This window comes from Mesoplodon mirus (assembly GCF_964341445.2).
Source record: "Mesoplodon mirus genome assembly, chromosome: 3".
Taxonomy (NCBI): domain Eukaryota; kingdom Metazoa; phylum Chordata; class Mammalia; order Artiodactyla; family Ziphiidae; genus Mesoplodon; species Mesoplodon mirus.
The window spans coordinates 156,247,464-156,272,086 of NC_138978.1; the positions used below are offsets into that span (position 1 = coordinate 156,247,464).

The following is a 24,623-nucleotide window of genomic DNA, read 5'->3' on the forward strand; positions in this document are numbered from 1 at the left end:
AATAACTGAAAAATTTACTAGAGACGATAAACAGATGTGAGCTTGTAGAAGAATCAGTGAATTGAAAGGTGCCTCAATAGAGATTATTCAATCTGAAGAACAGAAAAATAAAATTAAAATAATGAAGAAAAATGAACAAAGCCTCAAAGACTGGGGACAATATCAACTCTACTAATGTATATGCAAGTGGAATCTCAGAGGGGAGAGCAAAAAAGGAAAGAAAAAATACTTGAAGAAATAATGGCTGAAAATTTCCCAAATTTGATTAAAAACTTGTTGAAAAGCTCAACCAATTCCAAGTGGGAAAAATACAAAGAGATCCAAACCTAGACATATTCTATCTGTTGAGTTCTATCTGTTGAGTATCCAAGACAAAAATAAAATAAAATCTTGGAAGTTACAGAAGAGAAAAGGTTCATCATGTACAAGGAAACCAAAATAAGATTAATAGATGACTTCTCATCAATGGAGATTGAAGGCAATTGGATGACATATTCAAAGTGCTGAAAGAATAAAACTGTCAACCAAGGATACTATACCCAATAAAATTATCCTTCAAGAAAAGAAGAAAAAAAAAAGACATTCCCACATCAATACAGATTGAGATAATTTTTTTTGTTAGGAGATATGCATTACAAGAAATAGTGGAAAACGTTCAGGTTGAAAGGAAGTGACACCAGATAGTAACTCAAATCCACACAAAGAAATAGAGAGCACTGATAAAGGTAAGTATATAGAAAAATTTAAATGATGGTATAAATACATATATTTTTCTCCTCTCTTAACTGATTTAGAAATCAATTACATAAAATAATAATAATAAAATTGTGTTGTTGGACTTAAAGATGTAATATATATGAAAATAATAGTACAAAAGAGGGAAAGAAATTGGGGCTATAATGGAGTAAGGAAAGAACACAAGATGTTAATTGAATCCATAGGAAGAAAGAAATTGTAAATAAATACATCAATATAAAATATTTTGTAAATACAATTTTTCTCTTCTTCTTAATCTTCTTTAAAAGAAATGGAATATGTAAAGCAATAAATTACAATACTGTATTGTTGGGTTTACAACATATATAGAATTAATATATATGATAATAATAGCACAAAGGAGTGGGGAGGGATTGGAACTATATTAGAGCAAAGTTTCTATATTTTACTGGAATTAAGTTATTATTTGCATAAAGTAGATTGTAATAAATTAAGGTGCACCTAGAAATAAATCCTAGAGTAACCACTAAGAAAATCACTCAACAATATAGTTAAAACATCAACAAAGGAACTAAAATGGTCTGCTAGAAGATACCAACTTAACAAAAGGAACAGAGGAACAAAAAACGAAATGAATGGCCATCATCAAAAAATCTAGAAACAATAAATGCTGGAGAGGGTGTGGAAAAAAGGGAACACTCTTGCACTGCTGGTGGGAATGTGAATTGGTACAGCCACTATGGAGAACGGTATGGAGGTTCCTTAAAAAACTACAAATAGAACTACCATATGACCCAGCAATCCCACTACTGGGCATATACCCTGAGAAAACCATAATTCAAAAAGAGACATGTACCAAAATGTTCATAGCAGCCCTATTTACAATAGCCCGGAGATGGAAACAACCTAAGTGTCCATCATCGGATGAATGGATAAAGAAGATGTGGCACATATACACAATGGAATATTACTCAGCCATAAAAAGAAATGAAATTGAGCTATTTGTAATGAGGTGGATAGACCTAGAGTCTGTCATACAGAGTGAAGTAAGTCAGAAAGAGAAAGACAAATACTGTATGCTAACACATATATATGGAATTTAAGAAAAAAAAATGTCATGAAGAACATAGGGGTAAGACAGGAATAAAGACACAGACCTACTAGAGAATGGACTTGAAGATATGGGGAGGGGGAAGGGTAAGCTGTGACAAAGTGAAAGAGCGGCATGGACATATATACACTACCAAACGTAAGGTAGATAGCTAGTGGGAAGCAGCCGCATAGCACAGGGAGATCAGCTCGGTGCTTTGTGACCGCCTGGAGGGGTGGGATAGGGAGGAGGGAGGGAGACGCAAAAGGGAGGGGATATGGAAACATATGTATATGTATAACTGATTAAATTTGTTATAAGGCAAAAAATTTAAAAAAAAAAAAGATATAGTACCATAAATATTTTCAATGTGGACCTTTAAAAAAAAAAAAAACGAAATGAGATATATAGAAAACAGAAAGCAAAATGGTAGATGGAAATCCAACCATAACTATAATATAGTAGTCCCTTCTTATCTGATATTTCCCTTTCCAAAGTTTCAGTTACCTGTGGTCAACTGAAGTCCAAAAATATTAAGTGGAAAATTACAGAAATAAATAATTCATGTTTAAAATTTTGCACTGTTCTGAGCAACATGATGAAATCTCATAATATCCTGCTCCATTCTACCTTGAATATGAATCATCCCTTTGTCCAAAGTATTCTACCCATTAGCCACTTAGTAGCCATCCTGGTTATAAAATTGACTGTTGCAGTATCTCAGTGTTTGAATTCAAGTAACCCTTATTTCACTTAATAATGGTCCCAAAGCACAAGTGTAGTGATGCTGGCAATTCGGATACGCCAAAGAGAAACTGTAAAGTGCTTCCTATAAATGAAAAGGTGAACGTTCTCAACTTAAGGAAAGGAAAAAAATTGTATGCTGAGGGTGCTAGGATCTACAGTAAGAAGGAATCTTTTATCTGTGAAACTGTGAAGAAGAAAAAAGAAATCCATGCTAGTTTTGCTGTCACACCTCAAACTGCAAATGTTACTGCTACAGTGCAGATAGCTGCTTAGCTAAGATGGAAAAGGTATTAAATTTGTACCATAAAATACTTTGAGAGACCAAATTCATATAACTTTCATTACATATATTGCTGTAATTGTTCTATTTTATTATTAGTTATTGTTGGTAAACTTTTACTGTGCCTAATTTATAAATTAAACTTTATCATAGGTATGAATAAGAAAAAACATAATATATGTAGGATACAGCATACCTGAGATTTCAGGCATCCACCAGGAGTCTTGGAACAACCACTGCAGATAACTATAATATTAAATGTGAATGAATTTTACCCTCCAATCAAAAGGCAGAGGTTGCCAGTCTCGATAAAATCTAATACATACAAAAGACTAATAAAATCCAAATAAGGTTTGTAGTTTAGTTAATATCATTCTACCAATGTCAGTTTCCTGGTTTTGATAATGAACTATGGCTATTCAAGATATTATATTTGGGAAATCTGGGTAAAGAATATATGGAAGGTTTTTTTTTTTTGCAATTTTTTTTTGATGTGGACCAGTTTTAAAAAGTCTTTATTAAATTTGTTACAATATTGCTTCTGTTTTGTGTTTTGGTTTTTTGGCTGTGAGGCATATGGAATCTCAGCTCACTGACCAGAGGTCAAACCCACACCCCCCACATTGGAAGGCAAAGTCTTAACCACTGGACCACCAGGGAAGTTCCATATTTTTGAAATTTCTTACCTTAAATTATTTCAAAATAAAAAAATAGTTTAAAAGTCCAATACATAAGGATAGATGTAATTTAAATGTACAATTTTCATTCCAAAGTTATGCTCAAAAGAAGTAACAAAGGAGTTATATGGGAAAATTATTGGGTAAAGTTCACTTTCTTCAGAATAAAATCATTGGTCATTATTCATTATGACCAATGCCAATTCATTCATTGGCAAAATCATTATTGCCAGACAGTGACGACATTTTCAGTTCCAGTTACAAATAGGCACCCATTCATCCTTTTTCCCCTAAACTGTTAATAGTAACAGTAGATATTTTAGGTTTCTGTGAAATTAAGGCATTTCTGTCCACCTAGCCACATTAAATACCAGGAAAATATCTTCCCCCAAACAAGTAGCTTAGCCTGGAAACATTATTGCAACTAATTTGCATAACCACTGTCATGAATGATGTATCATGAATGATATCATGAGTGAATACCATAAAACAGCAGTTTTGGGTTTTTTTGTTTTTTATAACTAAGCTGAATAACCAGTCTAGGTGAGTATACAGTCTTTTAAGTCTGAAGCAAGAGATATGAAGCTCATAGTTTCTTTTCTTTCTTTCTTTCTTTTTTTTTCCTTGGCTGCCATGTAATTAGAAACTTCCTGAACACTATTGAAAGGGAAATTCAGATACACTTTTCAACACACACTTGCCTGTGCAATGCAACTGTTGACTTTCAGTGAATGCTTCATATTGTGTGGTCTGTCCAAAACCCTGTTAGTCATGTTGTCAGGGCAAGATGGACTTCTCTGGGAAAGGTGAAAAACAAACAAACAAACAAACAAACAAAAAACATACCAAAAAAACCCAGACTAGAGTGTTTTGTCATTCTCTTTCCCTGCCTAGAGTTACAGGACAACAGGAAAATAAGAGGTTATCACAAGTATACCACAGAGATATTGCAGGTTTGGTTCCAGACCACCACAACAAAGCAAATATCTCAATAAACTGAGTCACAAAAAGTTTTTGGTTTTCCAGTGCATATAAAAGTTATATTTACATTGTAATGTAGTCTACTGAGTGTGCAGTAGCATTGTATCCAAAAGAACAATGTACAAACCTTAATTTAAAATACTTTATGGCTAACCATCATCTCAGCCTTTAGTGAATAATAATCTTTTGCTGGTGGAGAGTCTGGCCTCAATGTTGATGGCTGCTGACTGATCAGGATGGTGGTTTCTGAAGGTTGGGGTGACTATGGCAATTTCTTTTTTGTGTGTGTAGCAATTTCTTAAAATGAGACAACGATGAAGTTTACTGCCTCAATTGACTCTTCCTTACAAGAAGAATTTCTCTGTGGCATGCAATGCTGTTTGAGAACATTTTACCCACAGTAGAACCTTTTTCAAAATTGGAGTCAAGGGACTTCCCTGGTGGTCCAGTGGTTAAGAATCAGCCTTCCAGTGCAGGGGACATGGGTTCGATCCCTGGTTGGGGAACTAAGATCCCACATGCCGAGGGGCCACCAAGCCCATGCACTGCAACTATGAAGCACACAGGCCACAACTAGAAAGTCCATGCACCACAACTACAGAGCCTGCATGCTGCAACTACTGAGCCTGAGTGCTACAACTAAGACCTGACACAGCCCCCTCCAAAAAATTAAATAAATAAATATTAAAACAAAACAAAATTTGAGTCAATCCTCTCAAACCCTGCTATTGCTTTATCAACTAAGTTTATGTAATGTTTTAAACTTTTTACTGGCATTTCAACAACCTTCACAGCATCTTCACCAGGAGTAGATTCGATCTCAAGAAACCACTTTCTTTGCTCATCCATAAGAAGCAACTCCTCATCCTTTCAAGTTTTATCATGAGATTGCCAAAATTCAGTCACATCTTCAGGCTCCACCTCTAATTCTAGTTCTCCTGTTATTTCCACCACATCTGCAGTTACTTCCTCCACTGAAATCTTGAACTCCTAAAAGTCATCCATGAAGGTTAGAATCAACTTCTTATAAACTTCCTTTAATGTTGATATTGTGACCTCTTCCCATGAATCACAAATGTTCTTCATGGAATCTAGAATGGTGAATCCATTCCAGAAAGTTTTCCATTGCCTTTGCCCAGATCCATCAGAGGAATCACTATCTATGGCAGCTATAGCCTTACAAAAATGTATACTTCTTAAAGAATAAGACTTGAAAGTCAAATGAATTGATGTTGTGTCAACAGGCATAAAAACAACATTAATTTCATTGTACATCTCTGTCAGAGCTCTTGGGTGACCAGGTGCACTGTCAGTGAGCAGTAGTAATATTTTGAAAGGCATCCTTTTTTTGAGAAGTAGGTCTCAACAGTAGACTTAAAATATTCAGTAAATCATGTTCTAAACAGATATGCTGTCACCCAGGCTTTGTGTTTCCATTTATAGAGTATAGGCAGAGTAGATTCAGCATAATTCTTAAGGGCCCTGAGATTTTCAGAATGGTAAGTGAGCACTGGCTTCAACTTAAAGTTGCCAGATGCATTAGCCCCTAACAATAAAATCAGCCTATCCTTTGAAACTTTGAAGCCAGGCATTGACTTCTCCTCTCTAGCTATGAAAATCCTAGATGGCACCTTCCTCCATTAGAATGTTGTTTCATCTCCATTGAAAATCAGTTGTTTGGTGTAACCACCTTCATTAATGATCTCAGCTAGATCCTCTGGATAACTTGCTGCAGCTTCTACATCAGCATTTGCTGCTTCATCTTGCACTTTGACGTTTTAGAGATGGCTTCCTTCCTGAAACCTCATGAAACAACCTCTGCTAGACTCAAACTTTTCTTCTGCAGCTTCCTCACTTCTCTCAGTCTTCATAGAACTGAAGAGAGTTAGAGCCTTGCTCAGGATTAGGGTTTGGTTGAAGGAAATGTGGCTGGTTGGATCTTCTATCCATTCCACTAAAACTTTCTCCATATCAGCAATAAGGCTGTTTCACTTTCTTATCATTCATGTGTTCACTAGAGTAGCATTTTAATTTCCTCAAGAACTTTTCCTTTGCATTTACAACTTAGCTAACTGTTTGGTACAAGAGGCCTAGCTTTTGACTGATCTCAACTTTCAACATGCCTTCCTCACTAAGTTTAAACTTATTTCTAGTTTTTGATTTAAAATGAGAGACACATGAGTTTTCCTTTCATCTGAACACTTAAAGACCATTGTAGGGTTATTAATTGGCCTAATTTCAATATTGTTGTGTCTTAAGGAATAGGAAGGCCTGAAGATAGATGGGGAACAGGTCATGGATGGAGCATCAGAACACACACAACATTGACCAGTTAAGTTTGCTGTCTTTTTTTTTTTTTTTTTTTTTTTTTTTGCGGTACGCGGGCCTCTCACTGTTGTGGCCTCTCCCGTTGCGGAGCACAGGCTCCGGACGCGCAGGCTCAGAGGCCATGGCTCACGGGCCTAGCTGCTCCGCAGCATGTGGGATCTTCCCAGACCGGGGCACGAATCCGTGTCCCCTGCATCGGCAGGCAGACTCTCAACCACTGCGCCACCAGGGAAGCCCAAGTTTGCTGTCTTATATGGGTGCAGTTCATGGAGCCCCAAAACAATTATGATTGTTTCTTTATCTATAAAATAGGGGAAATTGTCCCCACACCTCACAGAGGCAGTGGGAGGATGAAATGAGAAAAAGTATGTCAATCATTAAGCATAGTACCTAGTGAGTCATAAATATACAAAATTAACATTTTTAGGAATTTTTAGGAAACTGATGCTTTCCCCCAAATTCCTGAGACTTATTTGGTTCTATGGAGATTTCTAAGAAATTCAAGTAGGCAAATTTGTTGAGCACATTTTATAAAGACTGTGTACTTTATCATACTCAACAATGAGTTTTAATAGAGATTAAAAAGTCCTGCTGTTTCTGATCCATTAAATTATATATATATATATACATACATATATGTGTGTGTGTGTATATATATATATATATATATATATATATATATATATGGCTCTGATTTATCTGCTTCAAAATTCAAAGCTTTCTCCATTATTCTGGATATAAAAGGATGTTCTAAAAGCGTGAAGGCATGAAGTGCATTATTGTTTCCATCATCTTCATTCATATGTACCAAGGCATTACTAAAGTTACTAGGGCATTAATAAAGTTTTAAATTCTTAAATTATTTTGCTGTTGGTTTTTTATTTTTTTTTTTTTTTTTTTTTTCTTTTTGCGGTATGCGGGCCTCTCACTGTTGTGGCCTCTCCCGTTGCGGAGCACAGGCTCCGGATGCGCAGGCCCAGCGGCCATGGCTCACGGGCCCAGCCGCTCCGCGGCATATGGGATCCTCCCAGACCGGGGCACGAACCCGTATCCCCTGCATCGGCAGGCGGACTCTCAACCACTGCGCCACCAGGGAGGCCCTGCTGTTGGTTTTTTAAAACCTAGGCTAAGCAAAGGGTTTGATATCATCCACAGGCACAGAGGAATGAAGAAACAATAAGAATTAAGTACATGAGCTGCTTTATATTAGAACTCTTAGGCTGTACCCTAAGTTTAATACAGAAAACCTGTTAAGAGAACTGCCCTGTTCCCAAGGAAATAGACAAGCATGCCACCAGATACAAAGGCACAGATTAATGAACTGGGTCTATTTCTCAAGCCAGGAACCCAAGAGTATGGTACATGCCTCTCAGGTCCCCCAGTGAGATGCCTGGTCCCTCACTGATGTCCATCCACAGTATTCCTTATGAATTGAATTTTTCCACTCTGCTTTTATTCCTAGGCCACTGACACTGCTCCTTCATCTCTCAAATTTGTATTATTGAAAGTTCATTATTTAACCTGACAAATATATATGGAATATCTACTGGAGTTTCAGAGCAGAGAAAGATTCAACTGGTTTAAAATAAACAAGGCTTGCTAGAAAAGGCAAATATCTGAGCTGATATTTGAAACCACAAAAGGGCCTAGATGTCTAGAAATGGGGGTAGAAACATGTGCTCTAGGAAAAGGCCATGAACAGCAAGCTGCAGGCACAGTGGAGATGCCCCATCCCATCTTAGGCTCTCACCGGTGCCACCCAGCCACCCAAAACCCTCCTTACTTCTCTCCCACATACCTTTTATTTTTTGGCCGTGCTGCATGTGACCTGTGGGATTTTAGTTCCTGGACCAGGAATCGAACCCAGGTCTTGGCAGTGAAAGCGCAGAGTCCTAACCACTGGACCACCAGGGAACTCCCTCCCCCACACACCTTCTGTGCAGGATAGTCTCTTCCTGTCCTTCAGTATTCTGTATAAACTCACTCTCTGAAGTAAACCATCTCTTTATCTACATGGTTAGGACTCTTGTATTTCTCCTTGGTATCTCCTACCGCAGAGTTATGTACTCTATCACCATTATTTAGAGGGTATGTCTCCTCTAGCTGTGAACAACAAGAGGGAAGTTCTGTCTCCTTCTCCCTGTATTCTTGTTGGGCCCCGAGTGATCACCCAATTACTATTTACTAAAGGATGAATCAACAAACTTGGAATTTATATGGATTACTGGGGAAAATTGATTAGACCATAGATGAGGTTTTGGGTTGAGAAATAATCAAGGGGAAGTAGAACGTAATTATAGAACCTGGAATGACAAGCTGGAAGATATCTCAGCAATTACTAATCTGAATGCTTAATTTCAAAAGTTCACATTATGCATTTCCCAGATGCCAGTGTTACTGTGCTAAGTGATTTATGTACGCCATCTTGTTTTGTCTTTGTAATAAGAGAGGGATTATTATTGCCATTTTAGAGATAAAGCATGAGTGATTTGTCTAAAAATCACTGAGAACTCAAACTGAGGCAGATGGTCCCCCTTACTCACACTTTACAAGGAATACTGTCTCCCAGAAAGACTAAGCAACGTTCCTCAGGTCATCTGGGTGACAAATGTTGAGTTGGCCCTAGAATCCCGACCCTCTGACTCATACTAGATTTTCTTTCTACATCATTCAGCCATTCTACAAAAGCCTCTAAAGGACAGGAAGAGAGAAGGGACAGGGTGGAAGTGACACTTTGTATTAGTTTGCCAGGGCTACTATAATTAAACACCACAACCTACATGGCTTAAACAACAGAAACATTTTCTGACAGTTCTAGAGGCCAGAAGGCTAAGATCAAAGTGTCCGGCAGGTTTGGTTTCTTCTGAGGCCTTTCCTCCTGGCTTGAAGATGCTATTTTCTCCCTGAATCCTCACATGGTCTTTCCTTTGTACCCATGCTCCCCTAGTGTCCTTAGGGTGTCCAAATTTCCTCTTGTTATAATCACACCAGTCAACTGGATGAGGGCCCATCCTAAGGGCCTCATTTTAACTCAATCACCTCTTTAAAGGCCTGATCTCCAAATACAGTCACATTCTCAGGGACTGGGGGGTTAGGACTTTAATATATGAATGGGGAGGGGCACAATTCAGTCTATAGCACAGTTCAATAATATAAATATAACAGTTAAACAAAGATGCATACAGTTGTTAATGGAGAAAAGTGGCATTTGAGGAGGGAGGGGCAACCAGCCAGAGGAGTCCAGATATCATACAACAAGAACCTAAACTAGGATTGTGAGGAGATAAAGAAGAAGAGAGAGCACAGCATTATTTAGATGGACCAGCCTCCCTCATCTTCATCTGGTTATTTTGAATGTGCACACACACACACACACACACACACACACAGAGTACATAAATGAAACACAACGCATAATGTAATTTGTTTTACCACTTCACAATTGGGAAGTGCAAATCCAGATAAACCTGACTATTTTAAGGGCCAGAAAACTGGCTGGCCCAGTTTCACATGCTGCATTACAGACAAAGCAAGAATGTCTCCTCACTCCAGAGCCAGTTTTCTGGTTTTCTTTCTCTGACCTTCCAGTTTGCTGTTATTTTCCATCGTTTCACCTCTTCAGTGGCCAAAAACAAGCAGTCACTCTGGCTGTATTTTAAGGTCAGAAAATTTTGGAATTGGAAGAAACAGTCATAATCACCATCTAGACAGACCTTGTGCAAATTTGTAAGCTGAGGTCTAAAGATATAAACAAACCTAGAGAATTCACCCAGTTAGGGAAACAACTGAACTCCTCTCGCCACTCTCAATCAGGTGCCCTTTCTTTACACCCTCTCCTCTCCCCACCGCCATCCCCAACCAGCATACTCAGGCTAAAAAGAGAATTTAGCCAAAATTAAAAGAGCAGGTGTATACAAGTTAGTTTGACCAGTATTTTAAATGGCCAAGTTATTGTCTGGTGGTATGAGGTAGGCTCAAGATATGAATCTGAAGGAAATGAACAACTGAATTTCTCACTGTGATTGGTCAAATAATGCTGAAAAAGAGCCATTTGCATCTTTTAGATTTTTCTAGATGTGAATCATAGTTATAAGATGTTGACTTACAAATGCAACATGGATTGTTTTTAAAAATTCCTCTTCCCACACAGACCACTAAGGAATAATACCACATTGACAAGTGTTTACTATGTTCATTTTCAGAAAATGGAAAATGTTTTACCTTCTATTTAAAAGAAACTGATATTGGAGAGGTATCAGTGTTAACGCTTTTGAAATATACCTAACAATGTGGCACAAAATGCCAGGAAAAGGAATGGGCTTTGAAAAGTGCATTTACTTCTACAACTTTCTCTCTCCAGACCAGATGGTTTGCAAATATGCTCCCCTAGGGAGTATTTGTGTTTTGTTGAGGGTTCCACTCCCTCCTTAATTGCTGCCTCTTTTTATGACGTACCCAAGATTGCCACAGCAGGGAAGGCCGTATCTTTTTCTAAAGAAAACAGTCCAGGGAAAACCCCCAGGAAAACCGTCATGCTGGCTTAAATGTTTCATGAGAGCCATTTTATTACTGGATGAGTTATAACATTTTGAAGTTGTTTTACTTCTCAACTAACACGATAACTATTTCAAGCAGCCCATGAGGTTGATCTTGTAATTAAAATATGGATGTTGACTATGATCTTGAAGTGGAAAAAAATGACAGAAAAAAATAGCAGGAGTTGTGGAAGATCAGAGGCACTGTACACCCACCCATCTCATGGGTTACTGGGAAGTTAAACCACTAACCATGACAGGAGCATTCTACAAGTCCTGGATTGTGTAATGTACAATAGGAATTCAAGTTCATCATTCTTTTTTCAGGTTGTAAGAAGTTTTAGAAATGTGCTTCTAGACACTGTAAATGGCAATTACTTTTGAAATAAACAGGAAATTCAATCTTTTGCAGGATTAAGAACTCTGTACATAGAAAGTATGCATTTGAGGGGAAATTCTCAGGAGTTCTTAATATGTTTTATGCCTTGGATCCCTTTGGCAGTCTGGTGAAGCCTACAGACCCCATGATATAGTCTGACACTATAAAGTTCTTAAAATAAAAACTCTGGATTACAAAGAAAACCAATTATATTGAAATACATGGAATCTATGCAGCCTAGTAGACCTCTTAAATGGTCTCAGTGTATGCATTGAAGGGTTTTCTCTCTCTACTTCTGTGGAGTACATCTATGCAAGTCTAAAGTTCAATGTAAAATTTTTTAAGACAGAAGGACTTTCAGTACTATAAAGGGTAAAGCAATAGAAAACTAAGTTATTTTTGTACTCTGCTAGCACCATAATAAACATGTAAGCCCAACCTGAATATTTAGGTGTTACATATAATAAACACAGGTTGAAATGAACTAGAAATACTCATTTGCTCCAAATTGTGAAATATACATTTCCTCAACCTTTGATCAACAATGGAGAACAGTGCCAAGGATATTAATAAAATCTGTAAGAATGTTTCAGTTGAGCTTCTGCTGATGAGATATAATGCCTCAATGGGTTTTGTAAAAATATGAAATTAACAAAAGCAATGTTACATGCTCCCCTTCATTTTGGACAGGAAGAAGTTCGATAACTATATCTATACCACAGCCTAAGGATATATGGGTAGAACCAGGAATAAAGTGTAGGATGACTTTCCAACACATGATAGACATGTCTTATTGAGGTAGGGAGGGAATGAGGACAAAGAGGCATCTCCTGAGTGCCAAGCAGTGCATCTGGGAAACATCTGAGCCAGAAGCAAACTCAAGTGCATCTGTCCTCCCCACCTCCCTGCCCAGCCTGACCCACACAGACTCACTGCTTCCATTCACGGAAGCCCCTGGCCATCAACAGTGTAAAACTAAAGCACTTCAATAGAAGGAATTATGAGAAATGGCTAATGAATTAAAAATTTATTAAAAGAAGATTTTTTTTTTAACTTCAAGGAAATACGAGAGTCAGTATTTCAATGAAATTGTTTTAGTTCTTAAAAAGAATATCAGTTTGATTATGGTGATTATGATAACCAGCTGTTCTCTAAAACTCTAAAGATTGAAAAAAAAAGAAGGAAATGACTTTTAGTTGCAAAATGAAAGATTTTTGTCAGGTTGAAGAAAGAACATCCTGCTAACAGAGTTGTAAAAGAATGACCCTTGGGCTTCCCTGGTGGCGCAGTGGTTGAGAGTCCACCTGCCAATGCAGGGGACACGGGTTCGTGCCCCAGTCCGGGAAGATCCCACATGCCGTGGAGCGGCTGGGCCTGTGAGCCATGGCCACTGAGCCTGCGCGTCCGGAGCCTATGCTCCACAACGGGAGAGGCCACAACAGTGAGAGGCCCGCATACCGCAAAAAAAAAAAAAAAGAAAGACCCTCTTTTTCAATGGTCAATTATTACTACTGAATGTTTCAGCCCTCTTTACATTGCAGAGTTGTAATGGTTCCAAGTCTACAAAGCACTGTCTTTCAGGGAGCACCAAGGTGGCCTTAGTGCAGGAGTAAAGTAGGTAAAGTTGAGGGGTAAGATATAAACTCTACACAGGAACTTAGCTAGATATCCAAGAAAGGCAGGCAAGGCCACGGTTAAACATTCAGAACTGAAAACAATTCTAGCAACTAGGAAGGAAACGGAGCCTAGCATGATGGCTCCTAGAACAGGTAAAGGCATTGAGATTCGCTGAAGTGTAGAACTGGGCCTAGCAGTTGGCTAGGCAAGGAAACCAAGAGTTTGAAAGGAACAAAGACTGAATCCCTGCCGACTAAATGCTGGAAATCAAGCCAATTTGTGACTGTTCCTTACTAGTTAATAATTACCCTAGATAAAAAGATCTGTATTCTACAAGTTCATGAATTTCTACGCATTTTTGTTTTAGGTGTTTTGTTTTGTTTGCTTAGTGTATTGGTTGTTCATTTTAAGGATTTCCAGATTTTCTTTCTTTAAAAACTCACACTCAAAAACAAAAACAAACAAAAAAAACCCACTCTAGCAAAACTCAGACTTCTGGCTTCTCTGGGTTTGCTCCTAGCATTTAAACATAGCTAGACATCTCTCTTTTGGTGGAACCAGGCTTCGGAGCTCCCTTCCAAGATGGCCGAAGACAACTCTCCATACAAGGCCGTGGCAACAAAGTGTAGACGCAGGTGCACCAAATTCACAGAAGAGCAATTGAAAATCCTCATCAATGCATTCAACAAAAAACCTTACCCAGGTTATGCCTTCAAACAAAGACTTGCTTTGGAAGTCAACACTGAAGAGTCTAGGATCCAGATATGGTTTCAGACTCGAAGAGCTAGGCACAGGTTCCCGAAAAGACCTGAGAAGAACTTAGACTTAAGACAAGACCGAGCTTACCCTGAAGAGAACATTCAAGGTGTGAGAGACAGACGATGTCGTACCAGCTACACTTCTTCCCAATTACAAACTCTCATGAATGCGTTCATGGAAAACCCTTATCCTGGGACTGATTCCAGACAGCAACTTGCTGAAGATATTGGGGTTCCAGAGTCAAGAGTCCAGATTTGGTTTCAAAACCGAAGATCTAGACTCCATATCCAGAAAAAAAGAGAACCCGAAGAAGCTTCAGCCCAAAGACAAAACCAGGGACAAGATTTCTGAGATGGGCGCATTCAAGGTTTACAGAATGGCACTCCCTAGTGACTGTTTTATTTCCCTGGAGCCAGAACAAGGTGAACAGAGAGACAAATTCAGTGTATTTGATGTCATCAGCCTGGACTCCAGATCAGTTCTCTTCCTGGCAACATAACCTTCCAAACATACCTTCACCTTCTTCTTCATCTTCTGGAGACAGTAAACAGGACTTCAGGACTCAGAGGCAGATGATACAAAGTACCACACAGCCCTAGTGACTGAATCTAGATTCAGAGTTCAACAGATCTCAAGGACAATGAAAATAAACTTATTAATACCACTTTTATGGTCATACAAATAAATGACCGATTCAAGTAAAAATCATCAAAACATATGTGGTATTGTGACTTTGATCAACTGTGCTGATGTACTGAAGCCTCCATAAAAACCCAGAAGGATGGGGTTCAGAGCTTCTGGGTTAGTGAATGCATGGCGGAGAGGAAAGCAATGTACTTGAAGAGGGCATGGAAGCTCAGAGCCCCTTCTCACATACCTCGCCCAGATGGCTGTTGACTCATATCCTTTAATATCTTTTGCAATAAATCTGCAACCTAGTGAAAAAAAAAAAAAAAAAAAACATAGCTAGAGAAAAACGACCTAACCTGGCAGACTGGTTTTTAATCTTAGGTTTACATTCTCAGAACTCAAAGAGGCTCTCCCCACTACACAACGCCTTTCTAAGTTTTTCTGGTGCCCTTGAAGTCCCATGCTAGAAAGACTTTCCTCTCCCCCTCAAGTCTCTCGCCTCACCTCACCCTCACTATTGGCTGTGACCTCGTCTCCCTTCACTGAGAAAACAGAAGGCACCAGGGGGAAGTTCCCATTTTCCCACCAGCAAATCTGCAAACTCCTCTGTCCAGGCACTTGGGTTCTCCTTCTCCCTGTCATGAAGGAGGCAGAGTTCCTCCTTTTGTTGCGGACCTAGCCCCACACGTGGCTCTCTAGAGGCAAAATCCCTCTATCTTCTTCAAGTACTTCCCTCTGACGGCCATGCCTTTCTTTTCTGAATAATCAACCTTTACCTTCTACTGGGAAATCTGATTGGCTAGCTTTGTTACAGTCTCCCATAACTCCATATTCCTTTTCCCTCCATGTCTCCATTTTTATGCTGGGTTTACTGACAGATTTCTCTAAAGGGCCATTTGTTCCCACTGTACCTATCCATGTCCTCAGAGTCCTCCACTCCTATCCCTTCTGCCATCTCACTGAGTCCCCACCACTCCACTGGAACTGCTCTTATCAAGACCACTAATGAGGGACTTCCCTGGTGGTCCAGTGGTTAAGACTCCATGCTCCCAATACAGGGGCCTCAGGTTCGATCCCTGGTCAGGGAACTAGATTCCACATGCCGCAACTAAGACCTGGCACAGCCAAATAAATAAATATTTAAAAATTTAAAAAAAGACCACTAATGACCTCCACGTTTTCAAATATGGTCATCACTTTCCTATCCTCTGTTTCTCTGGAAGCACTTTCCCTCCTTTGTTCCCATGACATCATCCTAACTACTGGTTTTCCATCTGATATCTTGGTTGTTCCTTTCCAGGCTCATTTGCAAATGCTGTTCTCTGCCTGGAGCCCCCATCTGAGCCACACTACCCTCACTCTAGGCACCTCCCACACCTGGCTTCTCATCCCTCACATCTTGGCTTAAATTTTACCTCACAGGGAAACCTTTCCATCCTTCACCTCCCCAGGTTAGCCTGTACTATTAAAGTCATTTGCTTCTTTTATTATTTGTTTATTATTTGCTTAATTATCATCTCTCTCCTCCAAGAGGGAATGAACTCTTTATTCACCCATGTATGCCCTAAATGTAGGACAGTGCCTAGCATGTAGTTCATATTAATTAAAACATACTGAACTGGTGAAAGACTAAATGCACAGCCCAGTGATCAAAAATTCCTGGATTATATTAGCATCTGCCTTTTTTTTTTCTTGACCCAACAGGTAAAATTCTTAAGTGAAAAAGAGAGTACAGACTATCTAAATTGCTTCTAATACCTCTTCCTTTTCTAAGTATTTTAAAAGGTACATTTTCCCTACTCTTTTCCTAGGCATGCTACATATATTCATGAAATAGTATCTAGAAATTCTTTTCTTCACAGAAAATTGTAATTCATACAAGAATGTTCTTTTCATTGTGACAATAGCTCATAAGGTATTAATCAACCAGGCCAACTTATCAATTTAACACATAATTTAAGCAGATAGTAAAATTTTCTGTAAACACTGAATGAGTTTCACAAAACTGATTCTTTTATTGCTTTTCATTGACAACAGAGGGATCGTCAGTGATAAGGATAAGAAAAAAAATATCTCATATAAACATTGTGGACTTTTATATATTTTAAATATAAATCCCTGATTGTCACTACCCCAAAAAATAAGTACCAAGCAGCAGATTATAAGCAACCATCTTAATATTTTGCAACTAAATTTTTAATTAACTAAGAAATCTCTTTAAATTAGAATTTAAATTTGCTGTGAGAAATCTTCCTAAAATATGTTAATAGCATCTTCTACTAATCAATGATATAATGATACTTTGAAGTTATATTTGAACATGAATTCCCATTGTACACTGAAAGTAGTGATTTTGAAGACTATTCCATGACCTACAGAAATGCCGTAGTGCTACCTCTTTGAGATCTAAGTTCATGACCTCAACCGGTTTTAAACTCATCTGCCTCTTCTTCATGATAGTTAAATGGGAAGGAAGTTGATACCTGTTTGAGCTTTGTGGTAGATAATAACAAGGGACTGATGGATATTAAGATATCTTAATTATAGATGCCGGAATCTACACAGCATATCCTCATAACTGCATGCACCTTTAGATACTTTACTCCAGAGTACTTTTCTATAAATTCTTACTTAATTGCTCTAAATTAGTTTTCTTACTACTTTCATAATATTGCATCAACTACATGTAAACAGTCCACAAAATGGATTACCCTTTTGTTTCAAGTAATAACAAATGAGAGCCTGGGGACTTCCCTGGTGGTCCAGTGGTTAAGACTCCACACTTCCACTGCAGGGGGCACTGGTTCGATCCCTGGTTAGGGAATTAAGATCCTGCATGCCACACAGCACGGCCAAAATAAATAAATTAATTAATTAATTAAAAGAAAAATAAGAGAGAGCCTGAAGAAAACTTAAAGACACCATTTTCCTGCCCCTAGACTAACCCAGGCAGACATTGTCTCTTCTACAATTACAGATCCAGGAATCCCACAAGAATACATACAGAGTCTAACACCCCAGTTTATTGCTGAGGTACTGCGCCCAACTTGCTTATCTTATTAAAGCTGTGGATGTAAGAGTATGAGGCAAATAGGAAGTGTGTCAATTTACTGACTTTGAAATTCAGAAGCCATTTGCTGACCTAATGTTTCTAGTGGTGAAGTTGCATCTAGCAGTCAAACATGACCTACTATGTATTATTTGTTATGAAGTTATACATATGTATAATAAGCCAACATTATAACTAAAGTTGATTTTTACTACTGAAAAGGAATACCTGGTATACCATAAGCTACTGGGTTGTTCGGAAAGGTAAAATAATAATGATTTTTTTCTACAAATGATAAATCCAAGGTCAGAGAAACCATTTTGATACAAATGCTTTATGCCAACCACCAGGATTAATGAGCCAAAAAGAACCATAGGCTCTGTAGGTTATACTCAGAATATTCTAAAAAAATGCTCTATTACCAAATGAAAGTAAAACCATTGGTAGAATTAGTGTTTCTTATACAACTCATAATACATCTCTTTTGTATTTTTGGATTAAACTTCATATACTTTATTGTCTTAAAGTGGCATATATCTTTATAAAATGCTAAATAGTTACAAAATAAGAAATTCTAAATCATATGCTACTTCTTCAATCATTCTTAAATTTGTGCAATTTCCTCTATTATGTCAATCAGTAATCCAGTTATAAGAGCAGAACAATTGAGTTAATATGGAAACGTGCATTAGGATGTGTACTTTCTGGTTCTTCCCCTATAATTTTTCCGATGTTAACAAATAGGAGGAGGTTGACAGTCTTAAATAACATGCATCAAAACTGGAAATATAAAGCAATCAATTAGTTAATTGAAGCATACAAAATGCATCAAAATGGAAATCATAAGACTCGGATATTAAATAAGCTATTTAACTTTCCAACAGAGATATATCTTTTCACATCTGCAAAATGTGAATATCTGCTCTGCTAACCTACATGGTTATTGTGGGAATAAAGTTCTTGAGCAATCTCTTTATAAACCACAAAATGCTATGCAAACGAAAGGTATTATTGTCCCTCTGATATGTTTCTCAAACTAGGTAATCAGAAAACAGATTGTAAATTAAATAATAAAATGAAAAACTAACCTGAGTGTTATAAATACATGAGTTTTTCGTACTATGGAATACTGAAATTACACATATTATAGATATTTGTTTTCTTTTTGTGGTATGTGGGCCTCTCACTGTTGTGGCCTCTCCCGTTGCGGAGCACAGGCTCCGGATGCGCAGGCTCAGTGGCCATGGCTCACGGGCCCAGCCGCTCCGCGGCATGTGGGATCCTCCCAGACCGGGGCACGAACCCGTGTCCCCTGCATCGGCAGGTGGACTCTCAACCACTGCACCACCAGGGAAGCCCTAGATATTTGTTTTCTAATTCAAAACATACTGTTACCTAAAATACCTAAATTTCCCTATAGACTCCAGAAGTCAAGCAAATGAAGAGGAAGTTTAAGGAAAAGGGAGCAGCTGATTTACAAGTGCATTCCCTTCCCTTTCCCTTTCCCTTCCAGGAAAATGAGTGCAACTTGATCTCTCAGCTCTTCATCTTTGACTCAGTGGTTACTAAACTCTGACCGGGATCACTTATAGGTGATTGCTGAGTTTCTCTAAAGCTATTTGAATTCATTCAATAAGTGATCAGACTGGTTGTGCAGTTCATAAATCTGCTTATGGCGAGCACTGAATTATCAATATTTAAGCTTATTTTATATTTGTATAGAGGAGAGATAAACTGTATTTTCAAAGAATTGTTCTGAGGGTAGACTAAGAATCACAGAGAATCCAAAAAACTGAGAATCACAGAATGGCAAGAGTAGCAAAATTTGGGCACATCTCTTTTTCTCAGGCAAATAGTGGTATCAAAAAGCAGGAACAGGGCTTCCCTGGTGGCGCAGTGGTTGAGAGTCTGCCTGCCGATGCAGGAGACACGGGTTCGTGCCCTGGTCCGGGAAGATCCCACATGCCGCGGAGTGGCTGGGCCCGTGAGCCATGGCCGCTGAGCCTGCGCGTCCGGAGCCTGTGCTCCGCAACGGGAAAGGCCACAACAGTGAGAGGCCCGCGTACCGCAAAAAAAAAAAAAAAAAGGCAGGAACAATATCTGCTCTATTTAATGTCTTCTCTGGAAAGAACCCCTGAACCAACCTTTTGGTTCTCCCAACTGTCACTGCCCTAGTTGCCAAGGAGTACAAGATAAATGGCCTAAAGCTTATATTCATTTTCTCTAAGTTGGTTCTTGACAAACATGGACACCATTTTTCTTACAAAACCTTTCAAAAGAATCATCCTGTAACCTTTAGACCTATCTCTAGCTCCATCTTCTTGCATTAAGCAAGCCTGGATGTTCCTAAAGCTGTGGGAGATTCTACAAGGGTTTTGGCCCTCTTCTCGGAAACCTATTCAAGCTCCCTGAATTTTGTAGAAGATGACAGACTGTGAGAATAAAAATGACTTGCTTTCATTTTTCTATGCATCTCACCCATTGTTAAAGCAAAGGTATCAGGAAACAATAAGAACAATCCTCTAAACTTGAAAAAAGCAATGTTTACAGAATTTCTATTTCCATTTCAAAATTTAGCCTTTCATGTTAAGGCCCCTAACACTCTTCAAAATTATTGAGGACCTCAAAAGGCCTTTGATTATGTGAGTTATATCCACTGATATTTACCATATTAGAAATTAAAACTGAAAAAACATTTAAAAATCACGTTGAAAGATGCAATGCATAAACATAGGCATACAAGTGTCCACCATGAAAATTGTTCAACCTTATTCCTGAAAAAAAATGCAAATTTAAACAAGATACCATTTTCATATAACAATTGTCTCAGTTTTTGGATTTGTTGTTGTTTGTTCTGTTTGAGTGATAACACAATGTTGGCTTAGGGAAATTCTACTCTCTTATACTACTGATAAATGGATCCAATCTTTCTCAAGAGCAAAATGGCAAAAATAATAACTAGTACTCTACAATATTTTGCTAAATGCTTTTTAAATCCTCCAAATACTCAATTATTATTATTATTATTATTATTCTTTTACAGCTGAGAAAAGAAAATTTTGGTAAAGCATTTGGCTTATGATCTCATAACCTGTAATTAGTGGAACTTTTGTTAGAACTTGAAAGATGCATTTTAAGAATCTATCCAAAGGAAATAAACAAAGATGTATACAAACATTTATATTGAGGTCCTAAATGAAACACTATTTATAATAGTAGAAAACTTTAATCCACCTAAATATCCAGCAATTTATAATCAGCCAATACAACATTTCCATAGACTAAAAATTACATCTTAGAACCATACTCTCTTGCTCATGGCTAGATTGCCATCACTTGCATAGTGTCTGACACATAGTAGGGACTTAGTAATATTTAAGATATGAATGAATATAAAATAACACATGAATATAAAAATATGTTTTAAGAGAAAATCTCATGATTGAGTGGAAGCATGTTATGAAACAGCATCAGCAGTGTGCTAAATTAATTAAACAAGGAGGCCATTAGACTAAGGTGACTCTAATGCCACTGCAGCCTACATCAGCAAACCAAAATCTAAGCCGGTAAATGCCTTGAAGGTACAAAATTGAAACCTAAGGACAGTCATTCACAAACAGCCAACTAAGCTTTAAGCTGTAGCCAATCCATAAATTCCTTATTTTGCTTCTGCTTTTTCTCTATAAAATTCTCTCCCACATATCATGTCAGTGAAGTACTCCTGACCACTTCTGGCTGGGCACTGCGCCATGCCAATCAATTTTTGCTCAAGTGAACTCAAAAGTTTTAATATGCCTCAGTTTATCTTTTAACAAGTGTGATCACAACTTTGTAAAATCTACATGTGAGTGTATGTGTAGAAAAATGTCTAGAAGCATAAATAGATGTATATACATGAATTCCTTGTCTCTGTGCTTATGCATGCTAGTTACCCAATAAATATTTTGATTGAATGAATAAAATTTTAAAAGTAGTTACCCCTTGCAACTAAGAGTTCGCATGTCACAACTAAGGAGCCAGCCTGCCTCGACTAAGGAGCCCATGTGCCACAACTAAGGAGCCCACCTGCCCTAACTAAGGAGCCCACGAGCTGCAACTAAGGAGCCCGCCTGCCACAACAAAGACCCAGCACAATCAAATAAATAAATAAATTTTTTTAAAGTAGTTACCCCTGGCAGGGACTATATGTTCAATTTTCCTTTTCTTCTTTGCAATTTCTATATGTAACAGGATTTAAACAGTAAGCATGAACTATCTTTGTAATAAACAAGAATGTTATAAAACATAATTATGCTGGGAAATATCATTAGGAATTTTGGAACAAAAGCAGCAAATATAGACATCCCACAATCCAATAAAAAATAACTTGTATCTTACTTCCCTGTTATGTTTTACTTATTGCATTCAGCAATAAAAAGTATCAGATGTTACAGAAAAATGGCAAGCTTAATATTGTGCAGCTAATTACTATCAGGGTGGAGTCTAGAATCTAGGTCATTTGGTTTCCAGGCAGTAGTTTTTCTATTACACCAATTAGAGTTCCAGAACACTAACTGAATAAGTGCAATATTCACTGTAAGCCAGTTCTTTACTCATAAGTAAAATAATTTGCTAATTATTTGAAATCATCAGAAAGCTCTGAAATTCTAAGAAATACTATGTTTTCACACGACATGAATCGTTTTGGGGGATTTGTGAAATTCCTAAAGGCATTTCAAAATTTGTGCATGTTTGAGGACCATAAGTGTCATTATTCTAAGAAGGAGTCTACAGCTTTCATAAGATTTGTAAAAGGGTCTGTGATAAAACAAACAAAAAAGAAGAAGCTGAGAACAGCTAATGCTATAAAATCTGCAAGCAAGAGGAAGAAAACAACTGATGGTAAATAAAAAGACGTAAGAGAGGAAAAGGAAACACAGCTAATTCTGTCTTCCTCTTTTTTATTCCTGGAACATATTTTTTTTAATGCAAATGATTTCATTTTATGACTTTGCTTTCTAAGCAGAGACACTAGGAATGATACTGATGGGTTGAAAACACAGGCCAAAGTATCTCTGTGGGATGACCTTTATCAGGTACTATTAGCAAGAAACTGATAAAAGTAAAATGTAAAAAAAAAAAAAGAAAGAAAGAAAGCATTTTAACATTGCAAGTCACTTTTGAGATATTTTTCATTTATGTTTAATTGGGACAAGGAAAATTACTAAATAGGTTTCTTAGTTTCTTGTCCCATAAAATGTGCTTCCCCTACAGGAAGTTTGTAAAGCTGCTTTGAGCAAATGCAGATTAAACACTTCTCTATGCATTTCACAGTTATTGCTTAATTTAAAATTTAACTCTTCCTCTGCTCACTGAAAGAAACAAATACCTGTTGTTTAATCCCAATATCAAACTTGACTGGCAAGGTCTAGAGATCTCTAGAACATAATTTTAAAACTCTTAACAAGGTTTCTTTCACTACTATTCCCTGCAAACATCTCTTAGGCTACAATTCCAAATTTATGCAGCAAACAGACACAAAACAAAACAGAAATTCTCCTTGAACCCAAAGGGTCATATATGCAAATACCATAACTTAGAACTGACACCCATCCAAATGGTCCGCCTCTAGTATTCTCCATCTGCCTTAGATGAATAAGTGCTTACATCATCAACAAACATAAAGAGCATTTCTTGTCCTAGTTTTTGAGGTAAAAATGACTAATTTTAAGATTTAAATGAGTGCAAGTTTTAGGAAACTTAAATAAGTTAAACCACTATTATTTCAAATCCAAATGCCTTTTTTTTTTTTAACAAATGCTTCCAATACAAAATTACTAAAATAGTATTCACACTCAAAACTTAGCTTTTTTATTTGAGCAAATCTTTTCCAATATCTTGTTTCGAGCTCTGTTCTCCTGGCATGTCAAATAACTTAGAAGGACGAATCAGAATACCAGTCAGTATACAATTAATTTTTCAATGTTGTTTGTTTTTTTGCATAACACTGCCACACATTAAATACCCAGGAATGCTTTGCATAAGTAACCGAAATGATTATTTTTTAATTAAACCTTAAATTAGTTGATAAATTTCTTCGCTAAAGATCCTTAGGGCTGTCAAAGAGCAGGCTGTTCAATAATGGGAATAGGCAACCACCGGGTGGCATCACGTGGAGCGCTAAGTAGAGCCCTTACTGCCTTTCTGAACGTTCGCTTTCTTTTGGCGCTGTACATGAAGGAAATCCTTATCGTCGGATTCCACAGTGCATTTAGACCCCAGAAAGCAAACTGGCATTTGTTAGAAGGAAATTAAGGTCCCTCATCTGTATCTCATTTCAAAACTCAGAGGACGTGCAGACTTTTCGCAGCGGTGAATCCTAGGCTTCCCTTCGTCCTTTCTTCCTTCCAAGCAAGATACAAACTAAAAGCTAGGGAGGGCGGGAGAGAGAAGTGGAGCGAGCGAGGGAAGAGTAAATATATTGCTTACAGTTCCCAGACTTACAATGAGATTCCTCAGGCTCCTTTACGCCTCTAGCTTTCTGTCAGGATCCTTTCTCAGCCCGGGACCACAGAGAAGTTCAAGTCTTATCCTTGGTAGGAGGGGCTAAAATGTGAGCTGGTTTCCTTTCCTCTTTGCAGATATGTTAAGGTGGAATTAAGGAGGAAGGGAGGAAAAGCGTTGTACTCAGAGCAGCTAATATGTTAAATGTAAATGTTTACTTAACAGAACTAGGAGTTTGAAGTCAGAAAACATGCTTAAATAATATGTAAGTTAAACAGTCCTAAATTACATGGAGTCTATGTATGTGTGTGTCTGAAAATACTTCTTGTCCTTAAGTAGTTACTGCTTCCT

At 37.8% G+C, this 24,623-nt stretch overlaps 2 protein-coding genes across 3 annotated transcripts in view; one reads left to right on the top strand and one right to left on the bottom strand.

Moving 5' to 3' along the window:
- Positions 1-24,359, bottom strand: part of PLA2G4A (phospholipase A2 group IVA) — a 160,069-nt gene extending 135,710 nt beyond the window's left edge. For both annotated transcript variants that reach the window (XM_082613763.1, XM_082613762.1), the window contains exon 1: positions 24,273-24,359. The gene's annotated coding sequence lies outside the window, so the exon portion shown is untranslated. The remainder of the gene's footprint in view (positions 1-24,272) is intronic.
- On the top strand, positions 13,934-14,461 carry LOC309799302 (double homeobox protein A-like; the record flags this gene model as incomplete). Its single annotated transcript, XM_082612260.1, has 1 exon — positions 13,934-14,461. One exon carries the CDS (start codon positions 13,934-13,936, stop codon positions 14,459-14,461), a length of 528 nt encoding a protein of 175 aa, XP_082468386.1.
- Positions 24,360-24,623: the final 264 nt, after the last annotated feature.